The sequence below is a fragment of the Amblyomma maculatum genome, chromosome 1, assembly GCF_055883805.1.
Source record: "Amblyomma maculatum isolate TAMU_Amacu chromosome 1, ASM5588380v1, whole genome shotgun sequence".
In the NCBI taxonomy this organism is placed as follows: domain Eukaryota; kingdom Metazoa; phylum Arthropoda; class Arachnida; order Ixodida; family Ixodidae; genus Amblyomma; species Amblyomma maculatum.
Window position 1 is genome coordinate 457,177,965 of NC_139344.1, and position 14,244 is coordinate 457,192,208.

The 14,244-nt window shown below is 46.5% G+C and overlaps 2 protein-coding genes across 2 annotated transcripts in view; one reads left to right on the plus strand and one right to left on the minus strand.

Moving 5' to 3' along the window:
* The window catches only part of LOC146209733 (26S proteasome non-ATPase regulatory subunit 6-like), a 28,225-nt gene extending 15,379 nt beyond the window's left edge, over nt 1-12,846 (minus strand). The window contains exons 1-3 of the mRNA XM_084603273.1: nt 12,607-12,846; nt 9,204-9,409; nt 8,343-8,488 (exon numbers count right to left, since the gene is read on the minus strand). Of these exons, the coding sequence (XP_084459399.1) occupies nt 8,343-8,488; nt 9,204-9,409; nt 12,607-12,748 (494 nt within the window). The 5' untranslated portion in view covers nt 12,749-12,846. The remainder of the gene's footprint in view (nt 1-8,342; nt 8,489-9,203; nt 9,410-12,606) is intronic.
* Nucleotides 1-14,244, plus strand: part of LOC146209732 (sulfotransferase 1C2-like) — a 346,269-nt gene that overhangs the window by 92,766 nt on the left and 239,259 nt on the right. The window lies entirely within an intron of this gene.

Consider the following 14,244-nt stretch of genomic DNA (forward strand, 5'->3'; position numbering starts at 1 on the left):
CTAAGAAGGAAAGTCCGGCTGTTGAAAAAAAAGCATATACAGTGGACTCCCTTTAATCAAAACTAGACGGGGACACGGAAATCTGTTTCGTTTATTGGCAGTTTTGTTCAAGGGTTGTGACTCTTAAAAGCTTGTAAAAAAGCGCCATTTCGTCTATGCTGAAGACGTCGCTTGGCTCGTAATTTGCAAGGACGTCTTGAAGCTTCTGCTGCTGCCAGTCAGAGCAAATATTATCTACCATGGCACTTTCACCTGCTATTGTGCGAAAAACAGGGCCGTGGCGCTTCTTGAAATGGCTTAACCGGCCATCGCTGAATTTATACCTCGGTCAGACGAGCAAGTTTAGTGTCACTTTCAACGAGTGCACTCGCGTTTAGTGTCATTCGCATCGTGTCACACGATAAACTTTAATGACACTCGCTGCCGAACACACTCGGCGTTAAGTGAGTTTGGCGCACTCACTACACTTTGTCCGGCAGGCGAGTGTGTAGTCTCGACAGCAGGGCAATGACATATCACTCACATTTTTTGAGAATTACAATGTTTTGAAATGTTTATCGTAATTTCATGAGCGTATCTATTAATAGGCAAGAGATTTAAGCTGTCACCAACTGAAAACGATGCCTACACATGAATAGCTACCCCCGCTCTCAGTGCTTGCGCTAAGGCGAAGGCGTTCGTCTGCTGCTGCACTTCAATGGTATGCGGTATCTCAAGCTGCAGCAATGAAGTTGGAGTTATCTGTAACCAAATCTCTAGAAAATCGTCACTTGACAGGCAGCATTTCGCTTAAGCGCTAGCTGGAGACACCACCGATTTTCCTTAGACAAGCCGCCAGCGCCAAGCCAGCACCTTTACGGCGCATCCTGCCCCGCTGTCACCGGCGTCAGAAAAGTGTGCGAGGATTTGTTTTTCCCATAAATAATGATCCCTGAAGTAAAGCAATGTCAGTAATTAATCCTTGGGGATCATTGACCTATACCAAGTCGCTAGTAGGTATAATTGCTGCGACAAAAGCAAATTTCTGCTCACAACCTCATAGCCATCGTCGCCGGCAGCGCGGCGCAGCTCACCCTTGCAGTACACATATACACTATCTACTCTATCCAAGTCCGTCGATTTGAATTGCATCTGTCTCTTATTATCAACAGACAGCAAGGTTGACAATAAGGCAGTGCCACTAGTGAGCCATATATCCTACAAAGCTGGCCATACGAAAAGGCCGCCTACTGATACTTCGATGCGAAACAAACTACAGTCGAACCCGGATATATCGAACTAAATTTCACCGGTCGTTCGATATATCGAACTCCGCATCATGCACTGGAAAGTGTGCCTTCCCCAAAGACGATCGCATCACACTCGGCCATTTGCCGCATGAAGTTTCAAGCCACGCGCAGAAGGAATGAGAGGGGACAGTTCGGCGCCGCGTCCATTCCCCAAAGGCGCGCGCATCTGAGGTTATCGTTTCCCGCGCGCCAGCACGTGACATTTGCAAGCCATATGCGTGAATGAACCAGAGAGAACCGGTGGGAACGAGAGGGGAAACACGCGATTGAGCGAAGCGCAAGCCCATTCTTTTGCCAAGCTATCTCTCTCCTTCGTTCGCAGTAGCACGCGCTGTGCTACGCATATGCGCCAAGCCAGCTCAGCCCGTTTTCAGACAGAACGTCGAACGCTTTCTCCAGCGTGTGTTGCGAACCCTCTGAGCGCAGCGGCTGACGTGGCTATGGCACCTGCGGACGTTAAGAAGCGGCAGATTTCTCTCTTCATTTTTTTTTTTGCGAGAGCCGTCCATTCTTATTGTTGTGTTGTACGCGCAGCGTAGCTTAAGATATGGCGGCTGCAAACGTAAGATGCGGCAGTTTTTTTTTCTTTTTTTTTTTTTGCGGGAGTCGTTTATCCTTGCATGTATGAATCAACGAAAGCAGGCGGTCAGCTGCGGTCATGACACTGGCTTTTAGCATTTTTCACTTCAAAAAGCAGTTAGCTATTACGCTTTCCAATGATTTTGTGGCAGTGGACTATGCCCGCCTCAAGCGCGGTGTGATAAATCGAACCAGGCTTGTGCAATCAAGCCATCACGAGCACTCTGCCAAGTTCGCTCCCCGCCACCGCAGGAGCTATTAAAAGATAAACACGCCATGACGTTATCGTTGTGCAGCATCTTGGCACGCTGCCAAGAAATGAGCTGTGGATGAGACGACCGAAACAGAGCGGCGCGCCATCGACATGCAAGCGAAAACGCTCGCGATTTCCGCCGCGGCAACACAGAAACTTTGTTTTGAGCTGCCGCGGTGGTGGCTCGAGCGGCCAGAGGGACGCAGTTCCAACAAGTTGGAAATTTTTCGCTCTGTTGTTGCCGCTCGTCGCTGAGATCGCTCAATTGTGCATATGAGCGAGCTGGCCTTAACGCCTTTTTTTCAAATTCTCGGGTGCAAAAGTGGTGGGTGGGTTCATTATGGGAGTGGGTTGATTACGCGACAAATACGGTATCGTTTTTTCGCATCGTAAGTGCCGTCACAAGCCGATTTCTGTATATCGAATTATCGATATATCGAACTATTTCGCAATCCCCTTCGAGTTCGATATATCCGGGTTCGACTGTATGGGCCTAGCGACGACCACGGAGGAGCGCACGGCCAAGCGCTATTTGCACCGCGCGCTCTGCCGTTCACGGGCACTCACGGGCGGTACTACAGCGGAAAGCTAGTAGCATCCGGTGTTGTGAACGCTGCAAACTTCTCGCCTACTTTTGTGATGCTGCGGAAACCGGACCTTTTTCGACGTTGTGTACAACGGCAAGCAAATGCTGTGAAGATGTGACGATGCTGCTGTACGTGGGTGCTGCGCCGCTGGACATTTTAGGCTGTATAGAAACGCCGTCGGACATGATTTCATGTGAAAAATGCACGCTGCTCTGAATCATACTAGCTCAATAACTTTTCGCGCTCGAACACAGGTGACTCCGTGTATACTCGCTACCGGCCTTTTCTCGGTTAACGATGCAAATCAAGGTCGCAAAGCTACGTTCGCGATAAATGCGGTTAGCAGTGTAACTACCGTATACATGCGTGTAATGGCCGCACGCATGTAATAGCCGCACCCCGAACTTTAGAAAGAAAATTGGGAAAAAAACCTTTTAAAAAATTTCCCGAGTAAAAGCCGCGCCATGAGTTTCAGGAAGTTGGGCAGTGCCGTCTACTGTGCGGTGCAAGAAATACGGAACGTTTTGTGGTTACTGCTGCCAGGCAGGACCCAAAAATCAAGTGAAAGCCAAAATGAAGCGTAAGGTTAGAAGTAGAATTGCCAATAAGAATTAAGAACAAAATATTTGAGGAAAAAAAAAAGTCGAGCATGGGGGCAGCGGCCACCACCTCCGTTGCAAAGGGGGTGCTCCTAGCCGCAGCGATGCCCGCCTGTTACAAAGGGTGAGGCCAGCAAATCCAATCCAATACAATCCAAGTCTGTTCACTCCTCCGTTTTACAGCTATTTCCACGATTGCCCGAAGCATATCACGTGTGATCTCGCAATCGGAACGCATCGCTGCCCTGATTTGTTCTGCGCTCGTGAGCTGAAGGTTTTCATTTTCCTCGATGGGAAAATATGTTAGTTATACCGCTCACATTAAGCTGAAAGTGATTCACTACGCGAAAGAAGAAGGAAAAAGAGCGGCTGGACAAAATTTCGGCGTTGACGAAAAATGTATACGGCGATGGTGCTCCCAAGAAGATGCCCTCAGGAAAACAAATGTTCAGAGGCGCGCTTTCCGAGGGAAGCAGAGCATGTTTCCGGAATTTGAAGACTCACTTCTCGAGTACATGACGGAGACGCGGCGCCACGGCTTTGCTGTTTCGACTGAGATGTTGCGCATGAAAGCGCTAGATATTGCACGCAGCAAGGGGATTGCGGCTACTGTGTTTAAAGCCAGCAATGGGTGGATTTCGCGCTTCATGAAGCGGAAAAACCTGTCCATTCACCGTCGCATGACGATGTGTCAACGTCTACCCGAGGAGTATGGTGAAAAGCTTCTGCAGTTCCACAAGTTTGTGATCAACAAGCGCAGAGAACATGAGCACCTTTTTTCTCAGATTCGTAACACCAATCAAACCCCGGTTTGGTTTGACGCACCCCAGAATGTGACAGTCGAGGTGAAGGGGAAGAAGAGCGTGCGTGTGCTTACATCGGGGAGCGAAAGGCAGCGATGCACGGTCATGCTTTGCATCACAGCGGATGGACGAAAACTACAGCCTTACGTAGTTTTTAAGCGGAAACGTCTACCTGCAGAGAAATTCCCTGATGGCATCTTTGTTCGTGCGCAGGACAAAGGATGGATGACGGACGGATGAGCTGGTGACAGACTGGTTGAAGTGTGTTTGGGAGAAGCGACCAGGGGCGAATCTTGCGACGCGTTCTCTACTCGTCCTAGACAGCTTCAGGGGGCACCTGACAGAGAGCGTGCGGCAACAGCTCCGCGCATCTAGCACAGACTTGGCCGTCACACCTGGAGGCATGACCGGCATGCTTCAGCCGCTGGACGTCTCCGTAAACCACCCTTTTAAGTGTAGATTTCGCCGTGGGTACAGTGAGTGGATGGCAACGGCCCTCCACCAGAAGACTCCAACCGGCCGACTGAAACGGGCATCGCTTGTGGCCGTTTGCCACTGGATACTCGAAGTGTGGGCCACGGTTTCGTTCGAGACTGTGGAAAAAAGTTTCAAGGTGACAGGGATATCAAACAGGCTGGACGGTACGGAGAATGACCTCATCTGAGACAAGGACGAACCTGAAGTCCCGATGAGTTCGGAGGAGGAGGAGGACGACGACGAGGAGTGATGTTTTAGACACGGGACGAGCCTGAAATCCCGACGAGTTTAGCGGAGGAGGGCGAGGAGTTTTTTGACAATAATAAAGGCAGGTACCACCGCAAATAATTTTTTTCGCTGTCTTTTTTTCTCATGTAATCGCCGCACCCCCTGATTTTCACTCCAATCTCGGAAAAAAAAAGTGCGGCCATTACACGCGTGTATCCGGTATATAGCATAAACGAGGTCAGTTTTGCATGTGAGCAGCAGTAACCATGCAAGTTAGCGAAAAGCGCGGTCAAGCTAACATGCCCGTGCGATATTGCGATGTTTTTTTTAGTCAAATCCACATACTCAAATGCACAAATAAACTGAATATTAGCTTGGGGTCATTGTGCTTGCAATACATTCGAATTTTAAGGTATCTCCGTGAAAACTAATTAATTTTCACATAGGGCTACAGCATCCGCATCGGCACTGCCATTATTTCAAATTGACACTTGGTTTTGCCGTGTGACAGCGAGCACCGAAAGTGTCATTCTTCCTAAGTAAGTGCACTTCGTGAAAGTGTCACTAAACTTGCCCGTCTGACTGGGGTATCAAAGTCTTCAGTTTTCATCTGTAGTGCAATGTCTCTTGCCTTCTCCAAAATAGGCCCGGTCACTGGAAGACTGGAACTTAGCGAGCACCGAAAGTGTCATTCTTCCTAAGTAAGTGCACATCGTGAAAGTGTCACTGAACTTGCCCGTCTGACTGGGGTATTAAAGTCTTCAGTTTTCATCTGTAGTGCAATGTCTCTCGCCTTCTCCAAAATAGGCCCGGTCACTGGAAGATTGGAACTTGAGCACGTTTAAACCACAGGAAAAGTGATTTCTCGAGGTCCTCATGTTAGGCCCGACGCATCCTTTTCCTATCGGGGGCGAAAGCACCGCTGTTATATGCTTTTTCAATCTTGTCACGATCCTTCAGAATCCTTGAAAGCGTGCATTTTGGGATGCCATGCCTTTTCGCGATAGCAGCTTTCGACTTCTTGGCACACTTCACATCATCAAGAATTTTCATCTTGGGCAATGCATTATGGGGATGCTTTCTAGCAGCTTCTTCCATACTGCACGCCGGAAAGAAGTCACGAAACACAGCCACGGAACAGAGCAAAATGACACCCGCACAAAAAAAAAAAAAAAAAGAAAAAGGCATGCCAGGTATTGGATTGGATTCTGGATATCGACATCAACAAAGACGATTCATGCACAGTTTCGGTTTCTTTTATCCGTGTTGCAAGCAAAATGGGGTTTCGATTGTGAAGCACGACTCTACACTGGTTGTATATGAAACCAATTACTTTTATTGAAATTGTTTCATTTAAAAGGAGTTTTCGTTTATGCGGGTTTCGTTTAGCGCGCGTCCATTGTATATGGTACCAGTTTCGAATACCAGGTGATGTCCCTCGGTAGAAGTTGCCATCGTGGCTTCTTTTGAATGAGATGACCTAAACGTGTGGTGCAACAAAGCGTAACTTGCTCAAAATGCCATTCTAAATCTTCAAATGTTTCTTCAAAGTTTGGTACATAGACAGAATATATCTATACTCTTACACCCATATCTGCATACACTGCGAGCAGAAGACACGCAGACGATGCAGCATGAAGAAGCACACTTAATGCTCCTTCATGATTGGCTGAACAGGGCTCCTACTTTCTACAGTGCTGCAAGGAAGTGATGAGCTAGAGCACAGCAGCTGCTATTGGACAAAGGGAGAAAGTGCAAAATAAAATCTAGACCAATGGCATCGTTTTAAACAGCATAACATGAGCTGGTTTCATGCTCTCAATCTTCTGCTCGGTTTATGCATAGTGGAATGAGCTACTTATAATTCCCTCTCTGAAAGAAAGGCTATTTCGACATGCCTGGTGTGCTCATATTCAGGGGCAATTCTTTTAGGATAAACTAGGTACTTCTGATGAGACTAACAAATTGTCTGCTCCTTTGAAGTTTGTCAACCTACCGTAATGAGGGGACATTTCCACCTAACAGTCACTCTGTTGCACTTGAGATGGGCCGTATGTATGACTTGGCAAAAACGCTGGACAGACCACTTTTGAGTACTACGGTATTCAACTTCAGCCACCTCTGAAAGTGAAAAACTATGAGAACAACAGTGCTTTGTTGGCAAGCTGCTACAGAGGTTCTACACCTGGTGACAGCTTTTTTTGGCAGTAAAGGAAGGGCAGAGTCCATAACACTGTCATTTCGCCTAACTCATTGCCTGCATCAGTGTACCCGGCTGCATGCCGAGTTGCTCTCTCTGTAGTACATTCACACCACCACTGGCTGGGGCAGCTGGTGCCACCTATCGGAGATTTATGTAACTGGATTCACCTAGCAGACTTACTGTAACCAGAAAAAGCATTTTTTTCCTCGACTATAAATGCTGAAAGCTGTCATTACTTCTAGAAATATGCCTTAAATAATGAATATAAACAATATGAGAATGCATTAAATGAGAGGCCATATTTTGGCTTGGAAGCTTTCACTCCCCTTGACTTTTGGCATTTTGACCCCATCGAAACGTGGCTGCCGCAGCTGAGATAAAAAATGAGCTGTGGTTTAGCTTGTGGTTAAACCTGGAGTTACGCGAGAGCAGTCTGCATAGCTACACTTAGGTTCGGCTTGAAAGTAAAGACATGGCTTTTGCACATAGTAGTTTACTCTATGATTTCAGCTTTCCTCTCGTCATTGACCATTCTCATTCGGGTGTAGAAGACATTTAATGGTATGACATATCTATGTCGAACTCCAGGGCACACCGCCACCACAACGTTCGAACGAAACTTCTGTCCTAGCAACTTGCTGTTATTCCGGGGCACACCGCCATCACAATGTTCGAATGAAACTTGTGTTCTAGCAACTTGCTGTTGTTATTCCGGGGCGCACCGCCATCACAATGTTCGAATGAAACTTCTGTCCTAGCAACTTGCTGTTGTTATTCCGGGGCACACCGCCATCACAACGTTCGAACGAAACTTCTGTCCTAGCAACTTGCTGTTGTTATTCGCCTCTACCAACTACCGAGCTATGTCTTTTCCTTCTTCTTTTTCTTCTTCTCACAGACAGGCATGGACAGGCACGGCGAAATGGCAAGACAGTGGCCAATGTAGCTCTCGCTACAAATCCTGGTTCCCTAGCTCAGCAGTCAAGTAACCCACTCCTCAGCCATACAGCAAGGCACAAATTGAAATGAAATAAAATAAGCAACTCTGAAGGAGAGGCAACATGCAAAGAGCATGGAGCCAAAAGTTCAACAAGGCAGCAGAACAAAAAAATCCCAACGCCTGGAAAATGGCAGCTCCTCAAGAGGCCAGGCAAGAAAGAAAAGGATGGCAAAGTAGCAGCAGGGTAGTCAAACATGAGGAGGAGCAAAAGCTGAGGGTCAGCAAGTATGGAGCTGGATCATAATGTGCAGGAGAGCAGCACAAACACAGGAGCATGAAAGCCAGCTCTTAAAAGGTACAGCACAGGAGAAACACTGTTCTCACCTCTTGGCCTTGTCAATGTTGCGGGTAATAAGGTCGTGATCGAGGTAGAACAACCCCAACCGGATCAGGTGGAAGAGCAGGTCGAGCCGGTGGCCCAGCGACACCGTCTTGTCATATGTCTTGCGCAGTTGCGTCAGTGCTGCCTCCTGCAGAAACAAGCAAGGGTGGGCAACCCTCAGATAAGGAGGAAAGTGGGCTACCAACTTTCAAAGTGAAATGCCACATCTTTTTTTTGGTTTTGTTTTGTTTCAGACCCCATAGCTGAACGTACGGTCTTGAGTCCAGTACCTCATAGCAACTTTCAGTCCTACCAGTTTCACTTAATAAAATGAGCTTGACAGAGCACGCAGGAATACACAAAACAAAGAAAGTAAGCAAAGCAGCCGCTTCTTGAAAATTTGTCCTGCCCGCAGTGTTAATATGGCAAGGCAGTGCGCAGCAGTGCTTCAGGAAATGACAGAAAAGAGAAAACAGACACACTGATGTAACACGGCACACATTTTCCCTTTCTTCCCTAGCTCTTAGTCACTGACATGTGACCACTACATAAATCTTATGTCAACTAGATCCAAAATCAAAGCTGCACGTTCTTTTTATAATGCTGAACTGTTTTGATATTTTGGTTCATCTTTCAATATCTTTGGAACATTTTCCAAGCATCATGAAAATGCACACTGGATATAAGAGCGCACAGTAGTGGAAGGTTCTGGTTTGAATAGTTACGACCGCCTCGGGTTCTGCACCACCATGGCACAAGTAGAGGGTGTTTTTGAGTTTCACCTCCATCAAACACAGCAAAACCAGCGGGGATTCCATCCCGTGATGCTGGCTGCAAAGCTTTCTTTTGCCAGCAACACACACCTTGTCCCCTATGCGGCTGAGGTACTCAGCCTTAACCAGGTGGGCCTCACGGACTTCCATCTCACTCAAGTTCTTCTCGGCATCCTCGATAGCAGAATCGAGCCGCGCGATTTCAGCAGTGTTGGCCGTCTTCATGTTGTTTAGGAGACGCTGGTCAACGGGCCAGCCAAGCTCGGCACAGGTCTCCTCGTAGAAAGGAGCCATGTCTGCAAACAAATCAAGATTCACATTAAAACATTGCACATGTGTGTCTGTAACAAAACATCCATACCGCAGCGATGAGTAGATCGACCCTGCCCAAAAGCAGACCAAATGTCTTTTGGCAATCAACATGTGTTCAAGTTTTACCTTGGCAAGATGACTTACGTGAGACCTATTAAACTGCTGCATAAAAATTTACACAAGCTTGTCAGTGTACAGGCAAGTATCTCAATTATAAGTGATAAAGCCTGAACAATGTACTGCTTTGACCTACTCATCCTTATTTCCCTTCAGGCAATCTTTTCATTGTTTGAAACTCTCACTTTTCTTCCACATACTGTTGACATACAGGATAATTGGGGTGAATTATTTCACTGCCTTTTGAAAGGTTTTTGAATGAGTTGCCCGATTGCGTCAGATACAAGTTTTCTTCACCTGGTGCTGATTAGTGCTTACTCCTGTTATGCCTTGGATTGAGAAAGCAATGTGTAAATAAGTAAATTAAACTATAGCTTAAATTAGTTTTTGCATTATTTGAGAGTCCACTAATATCAACAGGGCTTTGAAGTGCGCTAGTTGGTAACGTGTTGCACATGTTGAATTTACGGTGGTGAGTGGAAGCCAAAAACACGGATGTAGCATAAGAACAGACTAACATCACAAGCGCAAACTAACAACTACACTTTAATTCAAAAGAAACTTGCAAGAGATATGGGATACCACTCAGAAAGGCACAGTAATAGGAGAAGCAAGCAAACAGGTGAGAGCAAAAATAATCGAACAACCTGTGCACATAGCTGGCTTCACAAAAGAAAATTGGGGGAAAAAAAAAAAAAGAAGAGAGTGCAAGCTTAGAGTATGGCATCATAAGGTGATGAAAATTTGCATCACAGGGCCTTCGGTTTCGAGGAAAGAACCCACACCCTTAAACAAATGGTAGTGTTCAAAACGTCTGAGCTTGGGAGGCCAATTAGCCTCAGACCAATGTAATGAAACTGCTTCGAATGCCAACGTGACATGTATCTCGTTACGTATGAATGGTGTGTGCTCAGGCTGTGCATTTATCAGCTTTCACTTCTGCCTCTATCGATAGCCTGTGCAGCAAACAATGATGCGTGTAGTCCCCATTACTCTTTCTTTTCCTAGCTCTTCATGACATCTTTATTCTTTTTGTCCTACCCTTATTACCATGAGTGGCATCTCACAGTCCTTTCAAGCTTCTTTCAAATTAGAACGCTTCACCATGCTAGCCTTGCATTTGTGTTTTCGGTCAAGTCTCAACAACAGAAGTTCAAAATGCGCTTGCAAGAGTTTTAAGGAGTGAAACAGCTTGGCAGATAAGAAATGAGTCTGCTTACTATACTTCTGGACAAGTTTTTGTGGCTATGCAGCCAAAGCTACAGAGTCAAAACGCAACAGCTCACTGCGCAGCTGAATATAGTCTCTTGATAAATTTCGCAGATCGTGCCCTGGAATATTATATCACTACAAAAATGCCTATTTTCTTATTACATTAAGATTGCACTGCAATATAGACCAGCACAACATTAGTGTAGTGCATTTTAAAATCGACACAAGACACCATAAAAAGGGGATGACTGCGCCATATGCCGGGAGTCTCCAGAAGTGTATGTTGGCTGCTGCTGCGTCTACCCGTAGGTTTCTGTGAGTTTTCACAATACGCTTGTTTAGGCAACGTACGTAGCATCTGATATTCATTAACTGCGAATGACCTTAAAGGGCTACTTAAACCTTAAAGGGCTACTCCAGGGGTTTTTCGACATTCGAATATTCAGATAAAAATTTTACTATGGGTTGTCCTATCCGGCCTGACGCATTCTACCAAATTTGGCCGCCATGCAATAATTCGTTCGCGCGCAACATGGTTTTAAAACGTGCAGTTCTTGTGGCTTCTTTTGAAACTATTTCTGCGGAGCAACACTGGGTCTGCGACATCACAAACAGCACGTGTTACTGCCCACTCCCCGCATGATCATGAAATTTTGATGCCTGTATCGGGCTATCTCAGACATCTTAAGTACTCTAATTATTTCCATATTTTAATTCCACCATCCAACGCACTTGCGAGTGTTTTTTCGAATACTGTGTGTGACGTCACTGTTTCGTCGACTGGCACCTCGTTTATGGCCATGACAGCAGTTTCGGTTTGTTGTTTTTGCTTTTTAAGAATAATTCTACTTGGCGCGGTAACTGTCTCACTTGATTTCTGTGGACACCACAACCGCGCCGTAAGGGAAGGGAGGAAGGTGGGTGTGAAAGTGGAAAGAGAAAGAGGAGCCGTAGTGGAGGGCTACAGAGTAATTTCGACCACCTGGGGATCTTTAACGTGCGCTGACATCGCACAGCACACGGGCGCCTCTTCGTTTCGCCTCCATCGAAACGCAGCCGCCGAGGTCGGGTTCGAACCCGGGTACTCCGGCAGATCATCCATGTCAAGTTTGTTTCAAAGTGTGTGCACCTATGCTGAAATGCAGCAAGTCCTCATACTGAAGGTTGAAAGATAGCTGTTTTCAGGCTTTCAGTTTCAGACAAAATTTGCAATACATTCACACTGTTCCTTTTGGCTGTTACACACTAAGCTCTTTTAATATGACCATGTTTGGGCCGTGTGTGGACACCTCAATCCAAGCATGCCTAACCGAAAGGCAGCGTTGCCGCTGGATTGACAGCATTGGTACCCACTAAGTGAAACCAAAGCACATTGACGGCTGTATTAAAGAATTAGCTTGGTAAAATAAAATATATTTAGCAAATAGTAACGCCTCAGAACATTTACGACTAGCATTGGAGTCTTCAAAGGTATCGAAGGCGCCTTTCCAGCTGAGTCATTGTAATAAGTAGCAGCTTTTACGGTTGGGTGTAAGGTATGAATTATGCTAACTAGCCCTTATAACCCTCTGTCAAGGTGGTTTGCATGTTTCACGCGCTAAGCGGCGTCCAGCTACGTCGTATTTTTCTCAAATGTTCTTTTTGCACGCTTCCTAAGTCTTTCACTTTGACAGTATGTAGGTGCTATCTTTCCCCAAGACGGGGGGAGACTCAGTCGCAAGCGGCCACAGGTGCTTGATATATTACCCGCACGTGAAAAACGACTCACGGTTTAATGAGCAAGGCATTTCACGAGCCAGTAGGCAAAGGAAACTTCTCACCAACCAAACCGCGAACAAGTTCAGGTGCTTACTGTGCTCAGTGATCGCCGCCATGAGGTCTTGCTTGAGCTTGTCGTTCTTGGGATCATGATGGGCCAGCACAAATTTAATCTGTGCCAACTCTAGGTTGGGATTCTTTTCCAGGCTTTCCTCTTCCAAATTTTCAATCGGCATGATGAATCAAAATTGATCCGGCACACGACGCGCACACAAACACGACACTCACGCACGCTACGAGAGCCTTCAAGCCTAGAGTATAGTGCCTAGAATATATTGGCTAGTGTGCCGACCGAGGTCCCCCGGGTGGCACCGCGAGCGATGAATGCCGGCGGCCGCCGCCAGGAGCGCTGCAAACTGGGTGGGTACCAGCCGCGCTGTTTGCTGCCTACCGCGCTCTCACATCTTCGGCAAGAGGTCTGCTTGCACTGCATTTCAGCTCTCATTAAGTCGCAACAGACCTCAGCTATAACTGAAGCCGCTGACTACAAGTTTCAGGGTGGGTGTTTTGTCTTGGACTGGAAGTGGCGCACGTATTTAACGCTTCTTGCTTGCGAAGGCTTCTGCGAAGTTTGAGCATCTTAGTCCCGGACATCCCGTGCTCACAAAGGGAAACCCAGAATTTCTATTGTAACAACAATTAAAGGATAGGCATTTATTGATATAAAATATATTTGTAATCTCTGGAACAAAGAAAAATGCTTCTTTTTCTATTGACATGTGGTTCTTTCTGCGCACTGTACACTTGCTGACAAGTAAACACGTACGCGCAGTTTTATTTATATATTGTGTATGCGAACAACACAGGAAACAAAGTCACGCAACACTCCTCTTATGTATATGTAATAGCAAACACAGGCACATGTGGCAGAAATGCATGAACAGCAGAGCACAAACGAGGAACCTTTACTTACAGCGGCTAAGGTACATCGCGGCCTGTGATTGCACACAAGGTTTTGCCGAAGTCACCATATCTTTTGAATGAAGAAGCTGACGAAGTTTTTTTTCTTTCTCAGATACACAATATGCACGAGACGCGGCCGGTTCGATCATCGCGAGGAAGCTCGTTGGTAATGCCGCGCTCACGGTGAAACATGCGCCTAATATATAACTGCATCCATATGACATATATGTGTAGCGCAAAAGGACAATCGAGGGACACAGAGAAGGTACACAACACAGGTGCTGTCTGTAGCGCCTGAATGTGTACACTCTTTGTGCTACACACTGTCATGGAGCACCGTTAGCGGCTCGCCCAAGTTTCCATCCTTGTGAATGTAACTGCATGCTCTAAAATGTTTCTCGCCAACAAAAGCAGTTGCCGTTTACCTTCCGTCATTTCTGTCGATGCTTCGTTCCCATTGTACAGAATGCGTACTTACGTAATTGTTCTAGCGATAGCCCCGTTTGCCAAAAAAGCAAGTCTTCTCTGTGCACCACCGCTTTCTCTTTGGCATTTTTCTCTGCCGTTTAGTGAGAGGCACTGGGGAAACAACAATCGGGAACCGCGCTTCACCACTGGCGACACAGTAAAAAAAGAAGGGTTACAGGCGAGCACAGAACGCGCGCACAAAACGCTTCCAAAATCCTGTCACCATGTTATGAAAGAAAGTTTCGATAACCAGGCTAAGAGACTTAGGGAAGCGGGTTATCCAGCTGAGCTTCTAACTTTG